Source organism: Dermochelys coriacea, chromosome 2 (assembly GCF_009764565.3).
Source record: "Dermochelys coriacea isolate rDerCor1 chromosome 2, rDerCor1.pri.v4, whole genome shotgun sequence".
Classification (NCBI taxonomy): Eukaryota; Metazoa; Chordata; order Testudines; family Dermochelyidae; genus Dermochelys; species Dermochelys coriacea.
Window position 1 is genome coordinate 228,869,777 of NC_050069.1, and position 21,780 is coordinate 228,891,556.

At 43.3% G+C, this 21,780-nt stretch overlaps 1 protein-coding gene across 3 annotated transcripts in view; it reads left to right on the top strand.

Moving 5' to 3' along the window:
* SLC25A40 (solute carrier family 25 member 40) overlaps window positions 1–10,675 on the top strand; it is an 84,394-nt gene extending 73,719 nt beyond the window's left edge. For all 3 annotated transcript variants that reach the window (XM_038391277.2, XM_043509378.1, XM_038391281.2), the window contains one exon: window positions 8,477–10,675. In XM_038391277.2, the coding sequence (XP_038247205.1) occupies window positions 8,477–8,595 (119 nt within the window). In that variant the 3' untranslated portion in view covers window positions 8,596–10,675. The remainder of the gene's footprint in view (window positions 1–8,476) is intronic.
* Window positions 10,676–21,780: the final 11,105 nt, after the last annotated feature.

Genomic DNA, 21,780 nt, shown 5'->3' on the forward strand with positions numbered 1-21,780 from the left:
TAGGTCAGCTTTGGGATGAAGTGACTGGCACTGATCAGACAAGAGCCACTGCTCTGCCCAATCCTGGTCATCCAGTACCCACCACTCCGTTTATACCTCCAGCACGGAGTGAAGTTCCCTGACTGCGGGACAGGCCCCGGTACCTTTGGTGCCACCTACATCATTAGCACTGAAATCTGTCCCATGGCCCCAGACGCAGCGGCCGGTGCCATGGAACCCACGTGCTGCGCTCTCGGCCTATTGGTAAATGACAAAAAGTCAACATTAGTGCCAGTGCAGAGGATAGAATTATCAGAGCGGTCCTCAACTCAACCTGCACCAGGGCGTTCCTGTAACTGAAAATGTTCCACACATTGACGAACCTCATCGAGGAAGTCTCCATGTTCCCTCTGACTACAGCCAGGGTTGGTCTGCGCCTGCTGGGTCATGTGGCAATGTGCACTTATGTGGTCAACCATGCCAGGCTCTGGATGCGGCCCCTGTAACAATGGCTGAGGATGGTCTTTTCCCAGTCCCAAGACCCCTGGAAAAGATCGTTACCATTCCCCAGGCGATACTTACCTTGCTGCAATGGTGGACTGACCACAGTACAGTCCTGGAAGGGGTTCATTCGATAACCCACCTCACTCCATTGAGTTGGTGTCGGATGCCTTGGACCTCGGCTGGGTTGTGCATCTCGGTGACCTCCAGACACAGGGGATGTGGTCTTCGGAAGAGGCGAAGTTGCACATAAATGTCAAAGAGCTCTGAGCAGTCCGACTGGCATGCGGAGTCTTCTTGCTCCACCTGGCAAGCAAGGTGGTACGAGTCCTGACGAACAACACCGCTTTAGCGTTCTACATCAACAGGCAAGGAGGAGTGTGCTCATCAGCTCTCTGTCAAGAGGCACTCCGTTTATGGGACTTCTGCATCGGCCATGAAATCCACCTGGAAGCTTGTCACCTTCCCGGCATCAAGAATACACTGGTGGATCAGCTCAGTAGGGATGTCTCCTCTCGCCACGAGTGATTGCTCCATCCAGAGGTAATCTGCATGATCTTCAGAAAGTGGGGAACTCCCCAAGTGGACCTGTTCGCTACCAGGCAGAACAGGAAATGCCACTGGTTTTGGTCTTGGCAAGGTCTGAGTAAGGACTCCCTCTCCGATGCCTTCTTCCTGTCATGGTCAGGGAGTCTGATGTACACATTCGCTCCGATTCCACTCATCATCAGGGTCCTGGCAAGAGAGACAAAGTGCAGGTTGTAGTGATCGCCCTGGTGTGGCCTCGCCAGCATTGGTTTGGCATGCTTATGAACTTCCAAGCCCATGCCTAACTGTCTGGACCTGCTATTGCAGGACCATGGTTGGCTCCTACACCCCAACCTTGAGTCCCTCCACCTCTTCAGTGTAGATGCTGCGTGGCTGAATCCAGAGGAGCGGACCTGTTTGGAAGGAGTCCAACAGATCCTCCTGGGGAGTAGGAAGCCCTCAGCTAGACTGAATTACCTGGTCAAGTGGACAAGGTTTTCCCACTGGGCATCCGAACGTGGCATCTCTCCCTTGCGTTCTTCCATTCAGGTTGTCCTGGACTACCTGCTCCATTTGAGGAATCAGGGCCTGGCCGACTCTTCCATGAGAAGAAAGAACAGGAGTACTTGTGGCACCTTAGAGACTAACAAATTTATTAGAGCATAAGCTATCGTGGGCTACAGCCCACTTCATCGGATGCATAGAATGGAACATATAGTAAGATATAGACATAGATACACATACAGATAAGTTGGAAGTTACCATACAAACTGTGAGAGGCTAATTAGTTAAGATGAGCTATTATCAGCAGGAGAAAAAAACTTTTGTAGTGATGATCAAGATGGTCCATTTAGACAGTTGACAAGAAAGTGTGAGGATACTTAACTTAAGGAAATAGATTCAATATGACCCAGCCACTCCCAGTCCCTATTCAAACCCAAGTTAATGGTATCTAGTTTGCATATTAATTCAAGCTCAGCAGTTTCTTGTTGGAGTCTGTTTTTTGAAGCTTTTTTGTTGCAAAATTGCCACACGTAAATCTTTTACTGAGTGGCCAGACAGGTTGAAGTGTTCTCCTTCTGGTTTTTGAATGTTATGATTCCTGATGTCAGATATGTGTCCATTTATTCTTTTGCATAGAGACTGTCCGGTTTGGCCAATGTACATGGCAGAGCGGCATTGCTGGCACATGATGGCATATATCACATTGGTAGATGTGCACGTGAACGAGCCCCTGATGGTGTGGCTAATGTGATTAGGTCCTATGATGGTGTCACTTGAATAAATATGTGGACAGAGTTGACATCGGGTTTTGTTGCAAGGATAGGTTCCTGAGTGAGTGGTTTTGGTGTGTGGTTGCTGGTGAGTATTTGCTTCAGATTGGGGGGCTGTCTGTAAGCGAGGACTGGTCTGTCTCCGAAGATCTGTGAGAGCGAGGGATCATTTTTCAGGAGAGGTTGTAAATCTTTGATGATGTGCTGGAGAGGTTTTAGCTGGGGGCTGAAGGTGACAGCTAATGGCGTTCTGTTATTTACTTTGTTGGGACTATCCTGTAGTATCCTGACTTTTTGATAGTCTTCTGGCTCTGTCAATCTGTTTTTTCACTTCAGTCAGTGGGTATTCCATGAGAGTGCATTTCATGGCCATGTCCGCTTTTCACCCGCAAATCCAAGGGCAGATGGTGTTTTCCCATGACTTGACAGTCAGATTCTTGAGAGGACTCCAGAGACTCTTCCCACAGGTACAGGCTCCTGTCCCACAGTGAAGTCTTAACTTGGTCCTCTCTAGACTCATCGGTCTGTCCTTTGAGCTGCTGGGTTCCTGCTCCTTTTCCCAGCTGTCATGGAAGGTCGCATTCCTGGTGGTGGTGACATCAGCAAGACTGGTCTCCGAAATTAAAGCATTGGCCTCAAAACCGTCGTAAACAGTCTTCTACAAAAACAAGGCTCCTGGTGAAGGTGGTGTCTACCTTCCATATGAACCAGGACATCTTCCTCCTGGTGTTTTGTCCCAAACCGCACAAAACCAGCGAAGAGAGGCGTCTTCACACGCTGGATGTCCGAAGGGCCTGGTTTTTACTTAGAACATACCAAGTCTTTCTATAAATCAGCTGAGCTCTTCATTGTTACAGCAGATAGGATGAAGGGCCTTCCGGTGTCCTTACAGAGGATTTCCAATTGGATCACCTCATCCATAAGGACATGTTACGACCTGGCGGGGGTTCTGCTGCCACCGATTGTCAGAGCCCACTCAACTATATTTCAAGATTAAATCGATAAGTTTATGGAGGAGATGGTATGATGGGATAACATGATTTTGGCAATTAATTGATCTTTAACTATTCATGGTAAATAGGCCCAATGGCCTGTGATAGGATGTTAGATGGAGTGGGAGTTGAGTTACTACAGAGAATTCTTTCCTGGGTATCTGGCTGGTGAATCTTGCCCACATGCTCAGGGTTCAGCTGATCGCCATATTTGGGGTCGGGAAGGAATTTTCCTCCAGGCAGATTGGAAGAGGCCCTGGGGATTTTTCGCCTTCTGCTGTAGCACGGGGCCCGGTTCACTTGCTGGAGGATTCTCTGCACCTTGAAGTCTTTAAACCACGATTTGAGAACTTCAAAAGCTCAGACATAGGTGAGAGGTTTTTCGCAGGAGTGGGTGGGTGAGATTCTGTGGCCTACATTGTGCAGGAGGTCAGACTAGGTGATCATAATGGTCCCTTCTGACCTTAATATCTATGAAACTAGAGCTCAGGTATCTTCGGTGGCCTTCCTGAGGCACATCCCTATTCAGGACATCAGCAGAGCAGCACCGTGGTCCTCAGTCCACACATTCACTGCTCATTATGCCAGCACTCAGCAGGCCAGGGATGATGCTGGGTTCGGCAGAGCTGTGTTGCAATCTACATGTCCGTGAACTCCTATTCACCTCCAGAGGCACTGCTTGGGAGTCTCCTAATATGGAATGCACATGAGCAAGCACTCGAAGACAGTTACCTTTTCTGGAACTGGTGTTCTTTGAGATGTGTTGCTCATGTCCATTCCACAACCCGTCGTCCTTCCCCACCGTCGGAGTTTCCGGCAAGAAGGAATTGAGGGGGGGGGGAGCTGGCGGTGCCCCTTCATACCACACCATGCAGGCACACTCCAAGGGCGCCAGAGCCGGTCCCCTACAGATATTGCTGCAGGAAAAACTTCCAGCACCAGTGCATGTAGCGAGCACACACACCTAATATGGAATGGACATGAGCAACACATCTCGAAGAACACCAGTTATGGAAAAGGTAACTGTCTTTCTTTTTCCCCATGTAGACCTGTTCGTAACCAAGCAGAACAGGAAATGTCAGCAATTCTGCTTGCTGCACAATCACAGCCCAGGCTCTCTCTGGGATGCCTTCCTGCTCCCATGGACAAAGCTCCTGTTCTACACATTCCCTCCCATTCCTCTGGTACACAAGGTCCTTCTACATGTCAAGCGAGATAAAACAAGGGTTATATTTATAGCCCCTGCATGACTGCACCAACACTGTTTTGGCATGCTACCAGATCTGTCAGTAGCAACCCCGCTGCCGCTCTCGCCCCTCCCAGGCATGATTTCGCTAGATCATGGCTGTTTGTTCCATCTTAACCTCATGGCCCTTTACCTGACTGCATGGAAACTCCATAGTTGAATTCAGTGGAGCTGGCTGGTTCAGAACAAGTCTGCCAGGTCTTCCTAGGTAGTAGAAAACCATCTACTAGAGCAATTTACCTAGCCAAACGGAAGCGTTTCTCAGTGTGGTCTTCCCAGTGAGACTTCTCACCAACTTAGTCACCCCTCCTGTCCATGCTGGAATACCTGCTCCATCTGAAACAAGTCCTAGCCATTTCATTTATCAAGGTGCATCTAGCATCAATCTCAGCCTTCCGACTTCTGGTGGGCGGTAGGTCAGTCTTCTCACATGAAATTCCTTAAGGGTCTAGAGAGGCTTTACTCTCAAATTCGCAAGCCTGTCCCTCCATGGGACCTACACCTGGTCCTGTTGAGACTTTCAGGACCTCCCTTTTAGCTGCTGGCATAGTTCTGTTGAGCTTCTGGAAGGTTGTCTTCTTGGTAGCGATTACCTCGACCAGGAGAGTCTCAGAAATCAGGGCCCTTATGTCAGAACCCCTATTTAAGGTGTTCTTTAAGGACAAGGTTCAACTCCCTCCCACCCCCAACCAAGCATTCCTCCCAAAGGTATTCTTGCAGTTTTCATAGTAATCAGGCTATTTTCCTGCCCATTTTCTTTCCAAAACCACACAAAAATACAGAGGAGTGGCATCTCCACGTGCTTGGTGTTAATGTGTCCTAGCCTCCTACATGGAAGGAAGCAAGTCGTTCCATAAATCCACTCAGCTCTTTGTGGCAGTAGCAGACGGATGAAAGACTGATCAGTTTCGGTCTAGAGAATCTCATACTAGATCATTTTCTGCATTCGAACGTTTTATGAGCAGACAGGAGTCCTACCACCTGTCATCTTGGCAGCCCATTTGATGAGAGCTCAGGCTTCATCATCAGCATTTCTGGCGCAAGTCCCAACCCAAGACATCTACAGGGCAGCGATTTGTCAGTATATACTTTTTCATTACGTTCCTAGAGAGTAGTTATCAGTGTTTCACAGTCAAGCTGGAAAGGCATACCGAGTGATTCCCTCAGGGTCTGGTTCTGTTCAATATCTTCATCAATGATTTAGATAATGGCATAGAGAGAGTACACTTAGAAAATTTATGGACACTACCAAGCTGGGAGGGGTTGCAAGTGCTTTGGAGGATAGGATTAAATTTCAAGATGATCTAGACAACCTGGAGAAATGGTCTGAAGTAAATATGATGAAATTCAATAAAGACAAGTACAAAGTACTCCACTTAAGACAGAACAATCAGTTTTCACACATAAAATGGGAAACAACTGCCTAGCAAGGTGTACTGTGGAAATGGATCTGGGGGTCATAGTGGATCACAGGCTAAATATGAGTGAACAGTGTAACACTATTGCAAAAAAAAAAAAAAAACACCTCCCATCCTTCTGGGATGTATTAGCAGGAATGTCATAAGCAAGATACGAGAAGTAATTCTTCTGCTGTATTCCACACTGATTAGGCCTCAACTGAAGTATTGTGTCCAGTTCTGAGCACGAAAATTCAGAAAAGATATGGATAAATTGGAGAAAATCCAGAGAAGAGCTACAAAAATTATTAAAGATCTAGAAAACGTGACCTATGAGGGAAGATTGAAAAAATTGGGTATGGTTAGTCTAGAGAAAGGACGACTGAGGGGGGATATTAAAACAGTTTTCAAATACATAAAAAGTTGTTACAAGGAGGAAGAAGAAGAAAAATTGTTCTCCTTAACCACTGAGGATAGGACAAGAAGCAATAGTCTTAAATTGTAGCAACAGTGGTTTAGGTTGGACATTAGGAAAATCTTCCTGTCATCGTGATTAAGCACTGGAATAAATTGCCTGGGGAGGTTGTGGAATCTCCATAATTGGAGATTTTTAAGAGCAGGTTAGACAAAAATATGTCAGGGATGGTCTAGATAATACTTAGTCCTGCCTTGAGTGCAGGGGACTGGACTAGGTGACCTTTCAAGGTCTCTTCCAGTCCTATGATTCTTCTCCCACTACCCGATTACCTAGTAGGCTAGGGATGACACCAAGTTTGGTAGATCAGTGTTGCAATCCTCATGCCCATGAACTCCAAGTCCACTTCCTCAGGTACTGCTTGGGAGTCACCTAACATGTAATGGGCATGAGCAAGCACTCGAAGAAAAAACTGTTTCTATAACTGTTGTTCTTTTGATGTGTTGCTCATGTCCATTCCATGACCCACCCTCCTGCCCCTGGCAAGTTAGCTGGCAAGGAGGAACTGCAGGTGTGGGGCTGGTTGGCCCTTTGTACTGGTGCATGAGCACATGGCATCAGAGGGTAATAGAGCCGGTCTGAGGGATACCACGGAGGGGAAAATCTCCAGCGACTTTGCACATGGCGCGTGCTTGCATCTAACATGGAATTGACATGAGCAACGCATCTTGAAGAACAGTAGTTACTTAAAGGTTAGTAACAGTTTCCCCCGTCATTTATATGGTTTATTTTTATTTTATAAGCTTGACTGAATTTTAAAAAGTAAACAAAGTAGGACATTTATTTCTGGTTCTCATGCATCAGCCACAGTAGGATGGCAAGCACTCCAGGAGTGTGTTTAAATAAAAAAAAAAAACAAAATTAATTTTTTTTTTTATTTTTAAAGCCTATGTTTTATAAAACCAACATTTTTCTTCTAAGACGACTACAGTGTCCTTTATGAAAATGTTGAAAGTCAGTGCAATACATTTTAAACAATTCAAATGAAAATCAAAATGTAATCCAAAATGCAGTCCAAATCAGGAGCACAAACCAAAAGGAAGTGTACCACTTTAATGTTTCTCCTAATCTTTAAGTCATAACTTAACATATATACATATAAAGGGGTTTTAGAATTTCAAAATTTGCATAGTAGTTATTTTTGTCTAAAGCGACAAAGTCTAAACTTACTGTTACGAGAGTTAAATGGATTAAACAGATTAGAAGCTTTACTTCCCATGAACAACTATCATCCACAAAACTATGCACGTTAACTATGGGCCTGATCCTGCACATGTATACCTTTTGTACTCAAGTAGTCTTAGTAGAATTGCCAACTTAAAAGCCCACATGAGTAAGAAAATAATTTGAAAATTAAAAAAAAACAGGTAGGGGCTCTATCTTGTCACTTTTGAACCCCACCTACCCACATCAATTGCCTGTATGACAGTTACAGATTGAAAATTCAATATTAAATGCATATAAAATGTACACCCAAAAATGCAGGCATCTGTTCCTTTTGCACCTGCTTCATGACTCCCACTTTCCCAATGTCCTAAATCCTCCTGACTCCCAGTGTGCCTGCTCCCCTCTGACAGACTACAGTAGCCAAACAGCCCCATACAGGTTCTAGCAGCTGCCCCTTCTCCAGTGCACAGGGGAAGAGCTTCCCCTGAGCTCATACCTCCACTCACTGTACTCTACAGGGAAAGGTGGAAGTGGGGCTACTGTTAGATGGCTGGGGGGAGTCCATAGTGCTGTACCTGCTCTGAGTGTACAGAGGATGCCACCAGTGGCTCTAGCAGCCAAAGGGGAAAACTGTAGACAGCTCAGATAAAAAGCTTCCTGTAGTTGTTCACATGGTCACTGGTGCAACTTGCCAGTGTTTGCACCACTGGATTGGTTCCTTGGGACTGCTTGGGTTTAATACATACATAAGCGTTTGCAAGACTGCGGCCTATATGTTTCCTTAAGAATAGCACTTTTTACCACTTTACTTGCTGCAGTGAGAGATACTACACAGTGTTATAGAAGCCTGTGGTCTGTCTTAGTCTGAAAATGAGTGATATTTATGGATAATTGGTGAATAATTTTTTTTCCCGCAGGTATTGTTCCACGGTTGATTAAAGTTGCTCCTGCTTGTGCCATAATGATCAGCACATATGAATATGGGAAGTCCTTCTTTCGTAAATTAAACAAACAAAAAAATATACAAAGCTATTAATTCTCACTCAAGCTGAGAGTGCGACGACAGTCAAGGTATATGGTCAAGGTTGTGCTAACTTTGACTGTTGACTAGAATTTAAAATATTCCAGAGTTACCAGATAAAATTCAGCCATGAAGTTTGCTAACCAGATGCAAATGCCTTTACTTAGCACTTCCCCCAGGCTGATTATGCACCTTTATTTCTGAATTCAAAAACGTGTAAGAGTGCTATGTGATGTGTTTATTCCTAGAACCATTGTGTAAAATTTCTTGTGAATTCTCTCTTTAAAGACAATGCTCCTAAAGAGCTAAGGAAGCAAATTGATAGTTTTATAATCATCTTTAGAAATGGTAAAAAAAAAAAAACAACTTTGAGATTGGTCAGAAACATGAAACAGTATTTTCCACCTGTATTAAAGAAAAAACCTTTCAGTGGAAAATGAGACTGGTATGGAACATGATCATTTCTGCCATGCATTTTAATATTTCTCTAAATAGCCTGTTTTAAATGTATTTATGCTCTGAGAATCTATAAGGATTTGTGTTCAGAAAAACAGACAAGATGTAAACAAACATGCAGAGTCTTTGATGAATGCTCAATCATGTACCTAGATATGTTTAAATATTTGTCCCTTCAATGAGTGGTTGTCTTGGCATCAGTCGTCTTTGTTATTGAAAGTTAGGTTCAGTGTTTCAGTGAGACCGATGATAGAAGGGGGTACCACTAAATAGCCTTGAAACAGAACCCTAAAAACATTTATATTTGGCCTATCATATATGTGGTTTGAAAATTGTAAGTAGGAGTATGCTATAGACCACAAATACAATAGTTAAGAAGCCTGTAACTTTTACTCGTCCTGAATGGATTAGAAACTTTACATTACACAATCTTGAGTTAAATGAATAATCAGAGTTAAGTTGTTTGCCATGTAACTCTCTGCATGTTTTTCACTTTCTGTTGCCATTTAAGTTGGAATTTTAAAGCGAAATAGTTTAATATTTGGATTCCACTGCAGAGCCATGTATTAAGCTGATTAGCTGGTTTATTTCTAAAAGTTGGAAATCAAATTTCCCATTCAGAGCCTGATCCTGGATTTTTGCACATCCAAAAACTCCAGAGGGAAGCTTTGTGATGTACAAGCAAGGTAGGAGGGAGCCCGCAGGAGGGTAAAGTGTGCTACCTATGACTGACTAGTTGTGTTCAGTCCTATTTTTGAAGTACAGTGGCTATTTGCTAAGGAATTTTAAATATTAAAGATGTCTTGGATTACTTTTGGGTATATGCAAGAGGTATAATGAAAGCTTTCACAAGCTAATTTCACTTCCATAGCATCTGAGGACCACAACCTAGTTCTTTAAGTATTGGCATTTAAGGTTTCTTGGGGGTGAGAGGGAGAGGAGCTAAACTTTGTCAGGAGTTCATCTTTATCACCCCAAACTAGAGTAAGTACACAGGTGACCTTTCTACAGCCCTGAAGCAGTAAGCTAGAAATCACCAGTTCATTTGTGGCTCTTCAGGTTTTTATCCGTTAATTAATTCTGGGCTGCTATTTGTCCCTACTGATCACATTGTAGGCTTTGTTTTTGCTACATTTTTATGCACACTACTAGAACACCCACTTCATAGTGACTAAGTGTTGCCTGTCCTGCTCACAGTAAACTAAGATAGTGCCCACTACATGTTATGTGGTCAAGGAAAAAGGGCTTTTTTTTTCTTGTGGAAAAAGTCTTGCACCCATATTTTGCTAGCCATCAAAGATGAGGATTAAGAGTCCTGCATGTTAAAAAGCTACCTGCATTTCTGAAGCTGAAAAAAAGATTCAGAATAAAGAATGGTGTGAGGGGGCAGGAAAATGAGTTCTCATTCAAGTGATCCATGAAGAATTCTTTCTCAGGATAATTTACACTTCAATAATATAAAAAGAAATTGCACTTTAAGAAAAATACATAGATCCCTATAAAAAATGTGAAACGTTCACTATTTTCAAAATGGAAATAGACTGTAATACATGGTTTAATCAGTATGGAAATGAGTTCATATACTAGCCATGGATGGGATAAAAATGTTAATGTTTAATAAAATCAAATGTTTTCTTATTTTGTGATCCTGTGTACTGATGGATAATTAATTTTGTTTCTGATAGTAGAAAGTTTAAACTCTTATTTATGAATATTTCATTAATTTGATTGTGGTTTAATATAATGTTTTGTGATTTTTTTTAATTGGTTGTGTTTTGAAACCTCAGCTCTGTTCTGACACCTTACACTTCATGTAAAAGAAATCAAAGAATCAATCCTGAAGCACTTAGAGGAGAGGAAAGTGATCAGGAACAGTCAGCATGGATTCACCAAGGGAAGGTCATGCCTGACTAATCTAATCGCCTTTTATGATGAGATTACTGGTTCTGTGGATGAAGGGAAAGCAGTGGATGTATTGTTTCTTGACTTTAGCAAAGCTTTTGACACGGTCTCCCACAGCATTCTTGTCAGCAAGTTAAGGAAGTATGGGCTGGATGAATGCACTATAAGGTGGGTAGAAAGCTGGCTAGATTGTCGGGCTCAACGGGTAGTGATCAATGGCTCCATGTCTAGTTGGCAGCCGGTGTCAAGTGGAGTGCCCCAGGGGTCGGTCCTGGGGCCCGTTTTGTTCAATATCTTCATAAATGATCTGGAGGATGGTGTGGATTGCACTCTCGCAAATTTGCGGATGATACTAAACTGGGAGGAGTGGTAGATACGCTGGAGGGGAGGGATAGGATACAGAAGGACCTAGACAAATTGGAGGATTGGGCCAAAAGAAATCTAATGAGGTTCAATAAGGATAAGTGCAGGGTCCTGCACTTAGGATGGAAGAATCCAATGCACCGCTACAGACTAGGGACCGAATGGCTCGGCAGCAGTTCTGCGGAAAAGGACCTAGGGGTGACAGTGGACGAGAAGCTGGATATGAGTCAGCAGTGTGCCCTTGTTGCCAAGAAGGCCAATGGCATTTGGGATGTATAAGTAGGGGCATAGCGAGCAGATCGAGGGACGTGATCGTTCCCCTCTATTCGACACTGGTGAGGCCTCATCTGGAGTACTGTGTCCAGTTTTGGGCCCCACACTACAGGAGGATGTGGATAAATTGGAAAGAGTACAACGAAGGGCAACAAAAATGATTAGGGGTCTAGAGCACATGACTTATGAGGAGAGGCTGAGGGAGCTGGGATTGTTTAGTCTGCAGAAGAGAAGAATGAGGGGGGATTTGATAGCTGCTTTCAACTACCTGAAAGGGGGTTTCAAAGAGGATGGCTCTAGACTGTTCTCAATGGTAGCAGATGACAGAACGAGGAGTAATGGTCTCAAGTTGCAATGGGGGAGGTTTAGATTGGATATTAGGAAAAACTTTTTCACTAAGAGGGTGGTGAAACACTGGAATGCGTTACCTAGGGAGGTGGTAGAATCTCCTTCCTTAGAGGTTTTTAAGGTCAGGCTTGACAAAGCCCTGGCTGGGATGATTTAACTGGGACTTGGTCCTGCTTTGAGCAGGGGGTTGGACTAGATGACCTTCTGGGGTCCCTTCCAACCCTGATATTCTATGATTCTATGTAAGGCAGCTTCTAAAAGCAGACATTAAACTATCCCACCTGGTTTACTTAAACTTGTAAAAGGAAGGATGGTAAATTTGAAATACAGAAAACATAAACGCTATAGCTGAGCCAGTGGACAGAGTAGGCCGAATACCCTGAAAAATAGTAACATAAGAACAGCCATACTGGATCAGCCCAATGGTTCAGCTAGCCCACTATCCTGTCTTCTGCCAGTGGCCAGTGCCAGATGCTTCAGAGGGAATGAACAGAAAAGGTAATCATCAAGTGATCCATCTCTTGTCACCCATTTCCAGCTTCTGGCGAACAGAGGCCAGGGACGCTTCAGAGCATGGTTTTGCATTCCTGCGTACCCTGGCTAATAACTATTAATGGACCTATCCTCCATGAACTTACCTAATTCTTTTTTGAACCCTGTTATAGTTTTGGCCTTCACAACATCCTCAGGCAAAGAGTTCCACAGGTTGACTGAGTGTTATGTGAAAAAATACTTCCTTTTGTTTTAAACCTGCTGCCTGTTCATTTCATTTGAGACCCCTAGTTCTTGTGTTATATGAGGAGGAGTAAATAACACTTCCTTATTTACTTTCTCCACACCAGTCATGATTGTATAGAGCTCTATCGTATCCTCCCTTAGTTATCTCTCTTCCAAATTGAAAAGTCTGTCTTTTTAATCTCTCCTCCTATGGAAGCTGTTCCATACCCCTAATCATCTTTGTTGCCTGTTTCTATTCCTTTTCCAATTCCAGTTTATCTATTTGGAGATGGGGTGACCACATCTGCACATAGTATTCAACAGGTGGGTGTACCATGGATTTATACAGAGGCCGTATGATATTTTGTGTCTTATTATTAATCCCTTTCCTAATGATTCCCAGCATTGTTAGCTTTTTTGACTGTCACTGCACATTGAGTGGATATTTTGAGAGACCTATCCACAATGATTCCAAGATCTCTTTCTTGAGTGGTAACAGCTAATTTAGAGTCCATCATTGTATATGTATAGTTGGGATTATGTTTTCCAATGTGCATTACTTTACTTCCAGTGTGCATTTATCAACATTGAATTTCATCTGCCATTTTGTTGCCCAGTCACCCAGTTTTGAGAGATCCTTTTGTATCTCTTTGCAGTCTGCCTGGGACTTATCTTGAGTAGTTTTATATCCTCTGCAAATTTTGCCACTTCACTCTTTCCCCATTTTTTCAGATCATTTATGAATATGTTGAATATTACTGGTCCCAGTACAGACCCCTCAGGGAAACCACTGTTTACCTCTCTCCATTCTGAGAGCTGACCATCCTTTCTTTCCTACCTGTTACTGATCCATAAGAGGACTTTCCATCTTATCACGACAGCTTAAGAGCCTTTGGTGAGGAACCTTCAAGGCTTTCTGAAAATCTAAGTACACTTTATCATCCCTCTCCACATGCTTGTTGATCACTTCAAAGAATTCTAGTAGATTGGTGAGCCATTATTTCCCTTTACAATACCATGTTGATTCTTTCCCAACAAATCATGTTCATCTGTGTCTGATAACTCTGTTCTTTACTATAGTTTCAACCAATTCGCCTGTTACTGAAGTTAGGCTTACCAGTCTGTAATTGTCGGGATCACCTCTGGAGCCTTTTTTTAAAAATTGGCATCACATTTGCTATTCTCCAGTCATCTGGACCAGAAGTTTATTTAAATGATAGGTTACGTACCAGAGTTGTTAGTGCTGAAATTTCACATTTGAATTCCTTCAGAACTCTTGAGTGAGTACCATTTGATCTTGGCGACTTATTACTGTTCAATTTATCAATTTGTGCCAAAACCTCCTCTAATGACATCTCAATCGGGGACAGTTCTTGAGTTCTGTCATCTAAAAAGAATGACTCAAGTTTGAGAATCTCCCTCACATCCTCAACTGTGAAGACAAATACAAATAATTCATTTAGTTTCTCTGTAAGGGCCTTATCTTCCTTCAATGCTCAGTAAACGTCTCGATCGTCCAGTGGACCCCCGGTTGTTTAAGAGGGTTCCTACTTCTGATATACTTAATTTTGTTTGCTGTTACATTTTGAGTCTTTGACTAGCTGTTCTTCAAATTCTTTCTTGGCCTTCCTTATTATATTTTTATACTTCTTTTGCCAGAGTTTATGCTCCTTTCTATTTTCCTCAACAGGATGTAACTTCCACTTTTTAAAGGATACCTTTTTGCCTCTAATTACTACTTTTACTTTGTTTTGTAGCCATAGTGGCACTTTTTTGGTCCTCTTGCTATGTTTTTTTAAATTTGGGGGTATACATCTAAATTGAGTCTCTATTATGGTGTCTTTAAAAAGTTTCCATGCAGCTTGTAGGGATTGGCACTACCTTTTTAAATTCTGTTTAACTCACTCTCTCATTTTTGTGGTATTCCCCCTTTTTAAATTAAATGCTGTCATGGTGGGTAACTTTGGTATTTCTCCCTCCCCACAAGGATGTTAAATTTTAACATGTTATGGTCATTATTACCAAGCAGTTCAACTATATTCACCTCTTGGACCAGATCCTGTGCTCCACTTAGGATTAAAGCAAGAATTGCCTCTCCTCTTGCAGGTTCCAGATTAGCTGTTCCAAGAAACAGTCATTTAAGGTGTCAAGAAACTTTCTCTCTGCATTCCATCATGAGGTTACATGTACCCAGACAATAGGCAGTAGCTTAAATCCCCCATTATTACTGAGTTTTTTATTTTTATAGCCTCTCTAATCTCCCTGAGCATTTTATGGTCACTATCACCGTCCTGTTCAGGTGGTTGGTAGTATATCCCTACTGCTATATTCATAAATAAAACAGCCATTTACTTCACTGTGACAGACCCATAGTTTTTCCAATAACTCTTATTGTTGAGGTCACAGTCTATACAGGAGGTATGGCGGGAAATGGCGTCACAATGACTAGTGCCTCAAAAGGTCAAAGATCTGAGTCATCAAGGTTGTTTATCACCAGCCTTCTGCCATTACCAGGGCTCGCCTTATCACAAGGCGAACTGAGGCGGCTGCCTCAGGTGCCAGACTGGAGGGTGGGGGAGGCGCCCATAGGACCTAGAGAGTAGAAAATTGTGTCTGCTGCTGGTGCATATATATTCTCTCTGCTCTAGTTGCACAGAGATGGTGAACTGCTGTGCTGGAGGAAGGAGGGCACAAGAAACCCCGGGAGGCAGGAGAAAAGGTGAGAGGGAATAACAGAAAGCAGCAGGAGCTGTAGGGAGAGAGAGGAGGAGGAGCTTCTTATGTACCTCTCTAGCTCCCCCAGGAGCCTGGACTGATTAACACCAGCTTCTCAGGGAGTTTCCTGTTTCCTGCTGACTGCCTGTTCTCAAGTGGGTTCAGGGAAGCAACTGAAATAATAGGAGACAGTTAGGCCCTTAAGACGCTGATATCTTCCCTCACTCAGGCCCTGCTATCAGCCTGCTTATTTGTCCTCTTCAACTGAGTGTTGAGAGCCACTATAGCTGGCACAGAACAGCAATCATGAGTGAAAGAAGAAAATGCCCCTCTGGGGAAGCATTCAGAAAAAGAAAAAAAGCAAAGGAAGCTTTTCTATCTAAGCAGGAAGGACCTCACCTGAGATACATAGACACAAATGTTCACAGTGAGCCTTCCGGCCCCAGTGAGGGTGAGTGGTGAGGAGATACCTGATCTTCCAGTTAGTCAGAGTGCAGGTGACCTGGCAGCTACTGCGGCATCCATATCTCCATCTCAAACAGATGTAACCATGCACATTCCTGAAAAAAGGTGTAGATCACAGAAGAGTGTGGTGGAGGCGCAAGAAATAGCTGCTGCTGAGTTTAGTTCCTTAAGTCTAGATGATCCAGGGCTGTGGACCTACTTGAGCAGTAGCCTGAGGGACTTCCTTGTGCTGCATAGGCCCCAGCAAGTGAAAAACTTCATGTCCTCCAAAAGACAATGAAAATAGAAGTTTCCATCTAACACATTACTGGCGTGAAATCCTCAATGGTGACAAAGTGGAGAGGCCATGGCTTATGTACTCAAAAACCCAGAATGCTGCATACTGTTTTTGTTGCAAACTCTTCCACTCTAATGTTCCAGCCACACTGGATTCTAAAGGAACAAAGGCCTGGAAAAATCTAGAAATTTTTAGACTAGAAATTTTAGACTGGCTAGAAATCTGGCATGCCATGAGAAGGCAGTAAATCACCAGAGAGCATTCCATAGGTGGGAAGAGCTTGAGATGAGACTAAGGTTAAAGGCCACCATAAATAATCAGCATCAAGAGAAGATTGCATCAGTCTCTCTTTACTGGCAAAATGTTCTGAAAAGGCTCATTGCCATTGTGAGAATGCTTGCTACCCAAAACCTAGCACTGCGTGGCATGTCAGATCAGCAGTATGTGCCAAACAATGGAAACTTCCTTAAAATTAAAGGAGTACTTGTGGCACCTTAGAGACTAACAAATTTATTTGAGCATAAGCTTTCATGAACTACAGCTCACTTCATCAGATGCTCCGAAAGCTTATGCTCAAATAAATTTGTTTAGTCTCTAAGGTGCCACAAGTACTCCTTTTCTTTTTGCGAATACAGACTAACACGGCTGCTACTCTGAAACTTCCTTAAAATTGTGGAGCTGATGGCTGAGTTTGATGCTGTACTCCAGGAGCATCTGGAAGAGTCACCACCCAAGAAATGTACACACACCACCTTGGAAAAACAATTCAAAGTGAGATCATACAGTTACTGGCAACAAAAGTCAAACAGAAGATTGTGGCAGATCTGAACGCAGCATGATATTACTCTGTTATTCTGGACTGCACACCTGACATCAGCTATAGAAATGACTTTAATGGTGCATTGTGTAACAACAAGAGAACCTAATGAAAATGTCCCTGCAATGGTGACTGTCAGAGAGCATTTTCTAGAATTTATTGACGATGATACTACAGGAGGTGGTATGACAAATGTGCTTCTTAAAAAGCTGGAAGATATGGGAATTGTGATAGCTGACATGAGAGGTCAGGGCTACTATAATAGTGCCAACATGAGAGGAAAGAACAGAGGGGTGCAGACACGGATCCGAGAGTTAAACCCTCAAGCTTTTTTTGTCCCTTGCAGTTCTCATTCATTGAACTTGGTGGTCAGCGATGCAGCATCAGCTTCTAGCGAGACTGCTGAATTTTTTAATGTAATTCAAAGCATCTATGTATTTTTTTTTCTCTGCATCAACTCACTGATGGCAAATTTTGAAGCAACATCTGGGAACATCCTCTCTGACACAAACCACTGAGTGCCACATGATGGGAAAGTTGAGTGGAGGCGATAAAGCCTATCAAACATCAAATTGGGAAGATAGATGATGCCATAGTTGCCATTATGGAGGATAATGCTATGACAGGAACTGTTGGTGGGAGAACAGTGGCAGAGAGATATGGAATCACCTTAACTTTAAATTTCTGTGTGGCTTAGTGTTGTGGCATGCCATACTGTTTGAAATAAACATTGTAAGCAAGAGACTCCAAGGTGTTGAACTTGATATCTGGAGCAATGGAACAACTGGACAAAGGAAAGTCATACTTACAGTCTTACCAGTCAGATGAGGGATTTCAAAACGTTCTGAAGAGAGTGCACAGAAGTTGGCAGAGGAACTTCACACTGAAGCTATTTTCTCACCCATTCAAGAATACGCTAGAAGAATACACCGAAGAAGACAACATTTTGATTAGGAAGCATGGGTTAATCCCCTAAGAGACCCCAAACAACAATTCAAAGTTGAATTCTTTAACCAGGTGCTAGATTGTGCAATACAGTCAGTTGAAAAATGTTCCATGCAGCTCAAGGAACACAGCAGTATATTTGGGGTGTTGTATGATATTCCAAAACTCCTCATTATACCTGAAGACTACCTACACCAGCAATGCAGGGCATTAGAGACAGTGTTGACACTGATGACATGCACAATATTGATGCAAGTGATTTAGGCAATGAACTGAAAGCCCTTTCAAGATACATTTAGGCAGGATCAACTCCAAAGGCTGTTCTGGAATATGTGTGCACAAATAAGATGACCACTCTCTTTCCAAATGCTTTTGTTGCTCTGCGCATACTGCTAACACTTCCTGAAACAGTTGCCAGTAGAGAACGCAGCTTCTCCAAGCTGAAGTTAATAAAAACACCTGTATGCTCTACAGGAGAAGCTAGTCAGTCTTGCAAACATCTCAACAGAGCATGAGATGGCCCAGATTGTGAACCTTAAGGAAGCAGTTTAAATCTTTGCAACCAAGAAGGCCTGGAAAGCACCACTTTGATTATTCAAACAGATAAAAATGCCAGTGTTTACTATGTAGACAAGAAAAGTTAACTTTCAAATGCCTGAACAGCAAATGTAAGTGTTACTTAAAATTTTTGAACAAGGCATTTTAAGTTATTAGTTCTCCTTTATTGGGGTAGGTAGCAGGGCAGTACCATGAGAGAAGAATAGGAAGAAAGCAGAATTGAGACCTTTCAAAGTTTTGGCCCAAGCAAGGGGGGATCATTTGAGCTCCCCGCCTCAGGTGCCAAAATGTGGGCCGGCCCTTGCCATTACTCTCTTCTTGGGTGAAAGAACAGGCAACTCCACCCGACAGAATTAACTCTGGATGCTCTCAACCCAGGCAGGATGTTGCCTTCAGATAAATAGGAGCTTAAAACAAAAATAGAATACAAAATGGACAAAGTAAGTATGACAATTGTGCCAGTGCACAGAAGAGGGGAGCTGAGGGCACTCTGTCCAACTATTAAAATGACAAAGGATTTTTAGCAAAAAGGTTAGGAATCCACTTGTTAAATATTTATTATAGTGGCAACCAGTGACATCCTTGTGTTCTATAAATACAAGAAAGAGAATCCCTGCTCTAAACAAAGCGTAAGATTAAACTAGAAGATGGGTTTAACACAGAAAGAGAAGTGCTTTCTGTGATGGATATAATTCAGTTATGTAATGCCCCTTGATCAAGGTGAATGTCTTAGAAACCTAAAAAGAGATTTAGATGGGGAAGGAATAGAATTTGCAGTTAGAGTGCAATGGTTTTCAGCCCTCATGCTTCAGAGTGTAGATGGTGGAGCAATCAATAAATCAATCTTATTTATAATGTAGTGCATAAATACTGCATGAAAGTTTTATGACTTCCTCTGGAGTATCTTAGCTTTGAAAGCTCTTAAACCAGAGGTGGGCAAACTATAGCCTGTGGGCCACATCTGGCCCACGGGACCCTCCCTGGCCCAGGAGGCTAGCCCCGGCCCCTCCCCTGCTGTCCCCCCTCCCATCCTGTGGGCACAATGCTCTGGGTGACCAGGCAGCACAGTTGCAGAGCCACAGCCTGACCCAGTGCTCTGGGCAGCGTGGCTGTAGCTCTGCCAGCTAGCGGTGCTCTGTGCTGCATGGTAAGCGGGCAGGGGGGGTTGGATAGAGGCCAGGGGAGTTCAGGGTGGTTGTCAGGGGTGTGGATAGGGGGTCAGGGCAGTCAGAGGGCAGGGAACGGGTTGAATTGGGTGCAGGAGTCCCGGGGGGCAGTCAGGAAGGAGCAGGGTTGGATGGGGCGGTGGAGGCCAGTCAGGGGCAGGGGTTCTGGGAGCGGTCAGGGGACAGGATGGGGCATGGGGGGGGATGGGGCAGGAGTCCCGGGGGGCCCTATCAGGGGGTGAGAAGCAAGGGGGGGCAGAGGCACAGCCTCCCCTAACCTGCCCTCCATACAATTTTTGAAATCTGATGCTGCCCTCAGGCCAAAAAGTTTGCCCACCCCATCTTAATATCTATCTCAGGCTATGGCATATTGTGGCAACAACATGTACTTCAGAGGAAAGTGCAAGAAATGCCATAGTGGATATTTGTAAAATAAGATGCCCCTAAGAAAAGTTTGTCTTTGTTAGTGGTTAATTTATGTCCTAAAGCAAATGTTTAATACACTTTTTTTATCCTAACTAATTGGACTGTGGATGTAAACTTAAGGCTATGTCTACACTGCCCTGCTGTTTGGACTACAGAGATATTAACAGTAATGCCTGTCAATATGCTGCGCTGCAACTTCCCTGTGTGGATGCAGCAGGTGCAAATGAAACGGTTCCTATTTTGCATTAATGTAAGCCAGTCTGAAGAGATTATGTTAATGCAAAGCAAGAATATTTTAATGTGCATCTGCACAAGGGAGTTAGAGCATACCACTTTGACCCCCAGTGCTATTCACACCTCTCTAATCCAAACTACAGGGTAGTGTAGACAAGCCTATGGTTACCTAATATGTTTTTAAATCCTGTCGAACTCTTGGCCTCAATGATACCTTATGGCAACACCTATCCCTTCTTTGAAGCCCCCTGAACCATCATTTTCTCATTTCAAATGTAAGCTTAGGTGTTCCTTTCTTTATTTCAAATGATTAATTTGCCTGTATGAAGTATTTTATTAAGGAGACTGTCAGAAAATCATACGTTCAGTTGATAAAGGAAGGAACTTGAGCTTAACCTTATGTTTTGAATCTAAACCAGGAGTTCAAACTTTCATAACGCAGATCACATATTAAAAGATTTCATGGATTTCCTCCTCTCCCCATTCATGACTATTTAAGGTCCTTGTGCCAACTACAGTAATTATGTAAATAGAAAAAAGAAAAGGAGTACCCGTGGCACCTTAGAGACTAACAAATTTATTAGAGCATAAGCCCTCACGAGCTACAGCTCACCTCATCGGATGCATCCGATGAGGTGAGCTGTAGCTCGCGAGGGCTTATGCTCTAATAAATTTGTTAGTCTCTAAGGTGCCACGGGTACTCCTTTTCTTTTTGCGAATACAGACTAACACGGCTGCTACTCTGAAACCTATGTAAATAGAAAATCCTGGTGTACTGTTAGCTGCATTGCAATTTAATGGGAATATTTAGTAGATAAAAATTGGGAATAGAGCCAGCACCTTAAGGTGAGTGTTAAAGATAGCTATTCTATAGTTTAGAATAGCTATCTTTTTCTAAAAAGGTGATTATACTGTTTTTTGGTTTTTGTTTCGTTTTTGCTGGCACAGATTCCAGGTCAAAGCACAATTTAAATGTTTGGGATTAATTTATAGTCTCCATATCACTCATGCTAAAAGGAATGCATATTCTTTGATATTACTTCATTTAAGGTCTTCTGAAAGTCTAGTGTTAATTTTCACTTCTTTAGGACTATTACAGGGGTGGCCAACCTGTGGCTCTGGAGCCACATGCAGCCCTTCAGAAGTTAATATGTGGCTCTTTATAAAGGCACCGACTCCAGGGCTGGAGCTACAGGCGCCAACTTTCCCATTGCCAGGGGGTGCCCCCTACTCAACCCTTGGCTCTGCCACAGCCCTGCCCTCACTCCACTCCTTTCCACACTCTTCTATGCCTTCATTCCCAAGCCTCCTGCATGCCACGAAACAGCTGATCGGGAGGTGCAGGCAGGAGGCACTGGGAGTGGGGAGCTGATGGGGGGCTGCTGACATATTACTGTGGCTCTTTGGCAATGTACATTGATAAATTCTGGCTCCTTCTCAGGCTGGCCACCACTGGACTATTAGAACACAATTAAACTGCTTTATGCTTACATGATACTAGTGTGTAAGTGATCTTACTTTACACTTGATTAGAAGAG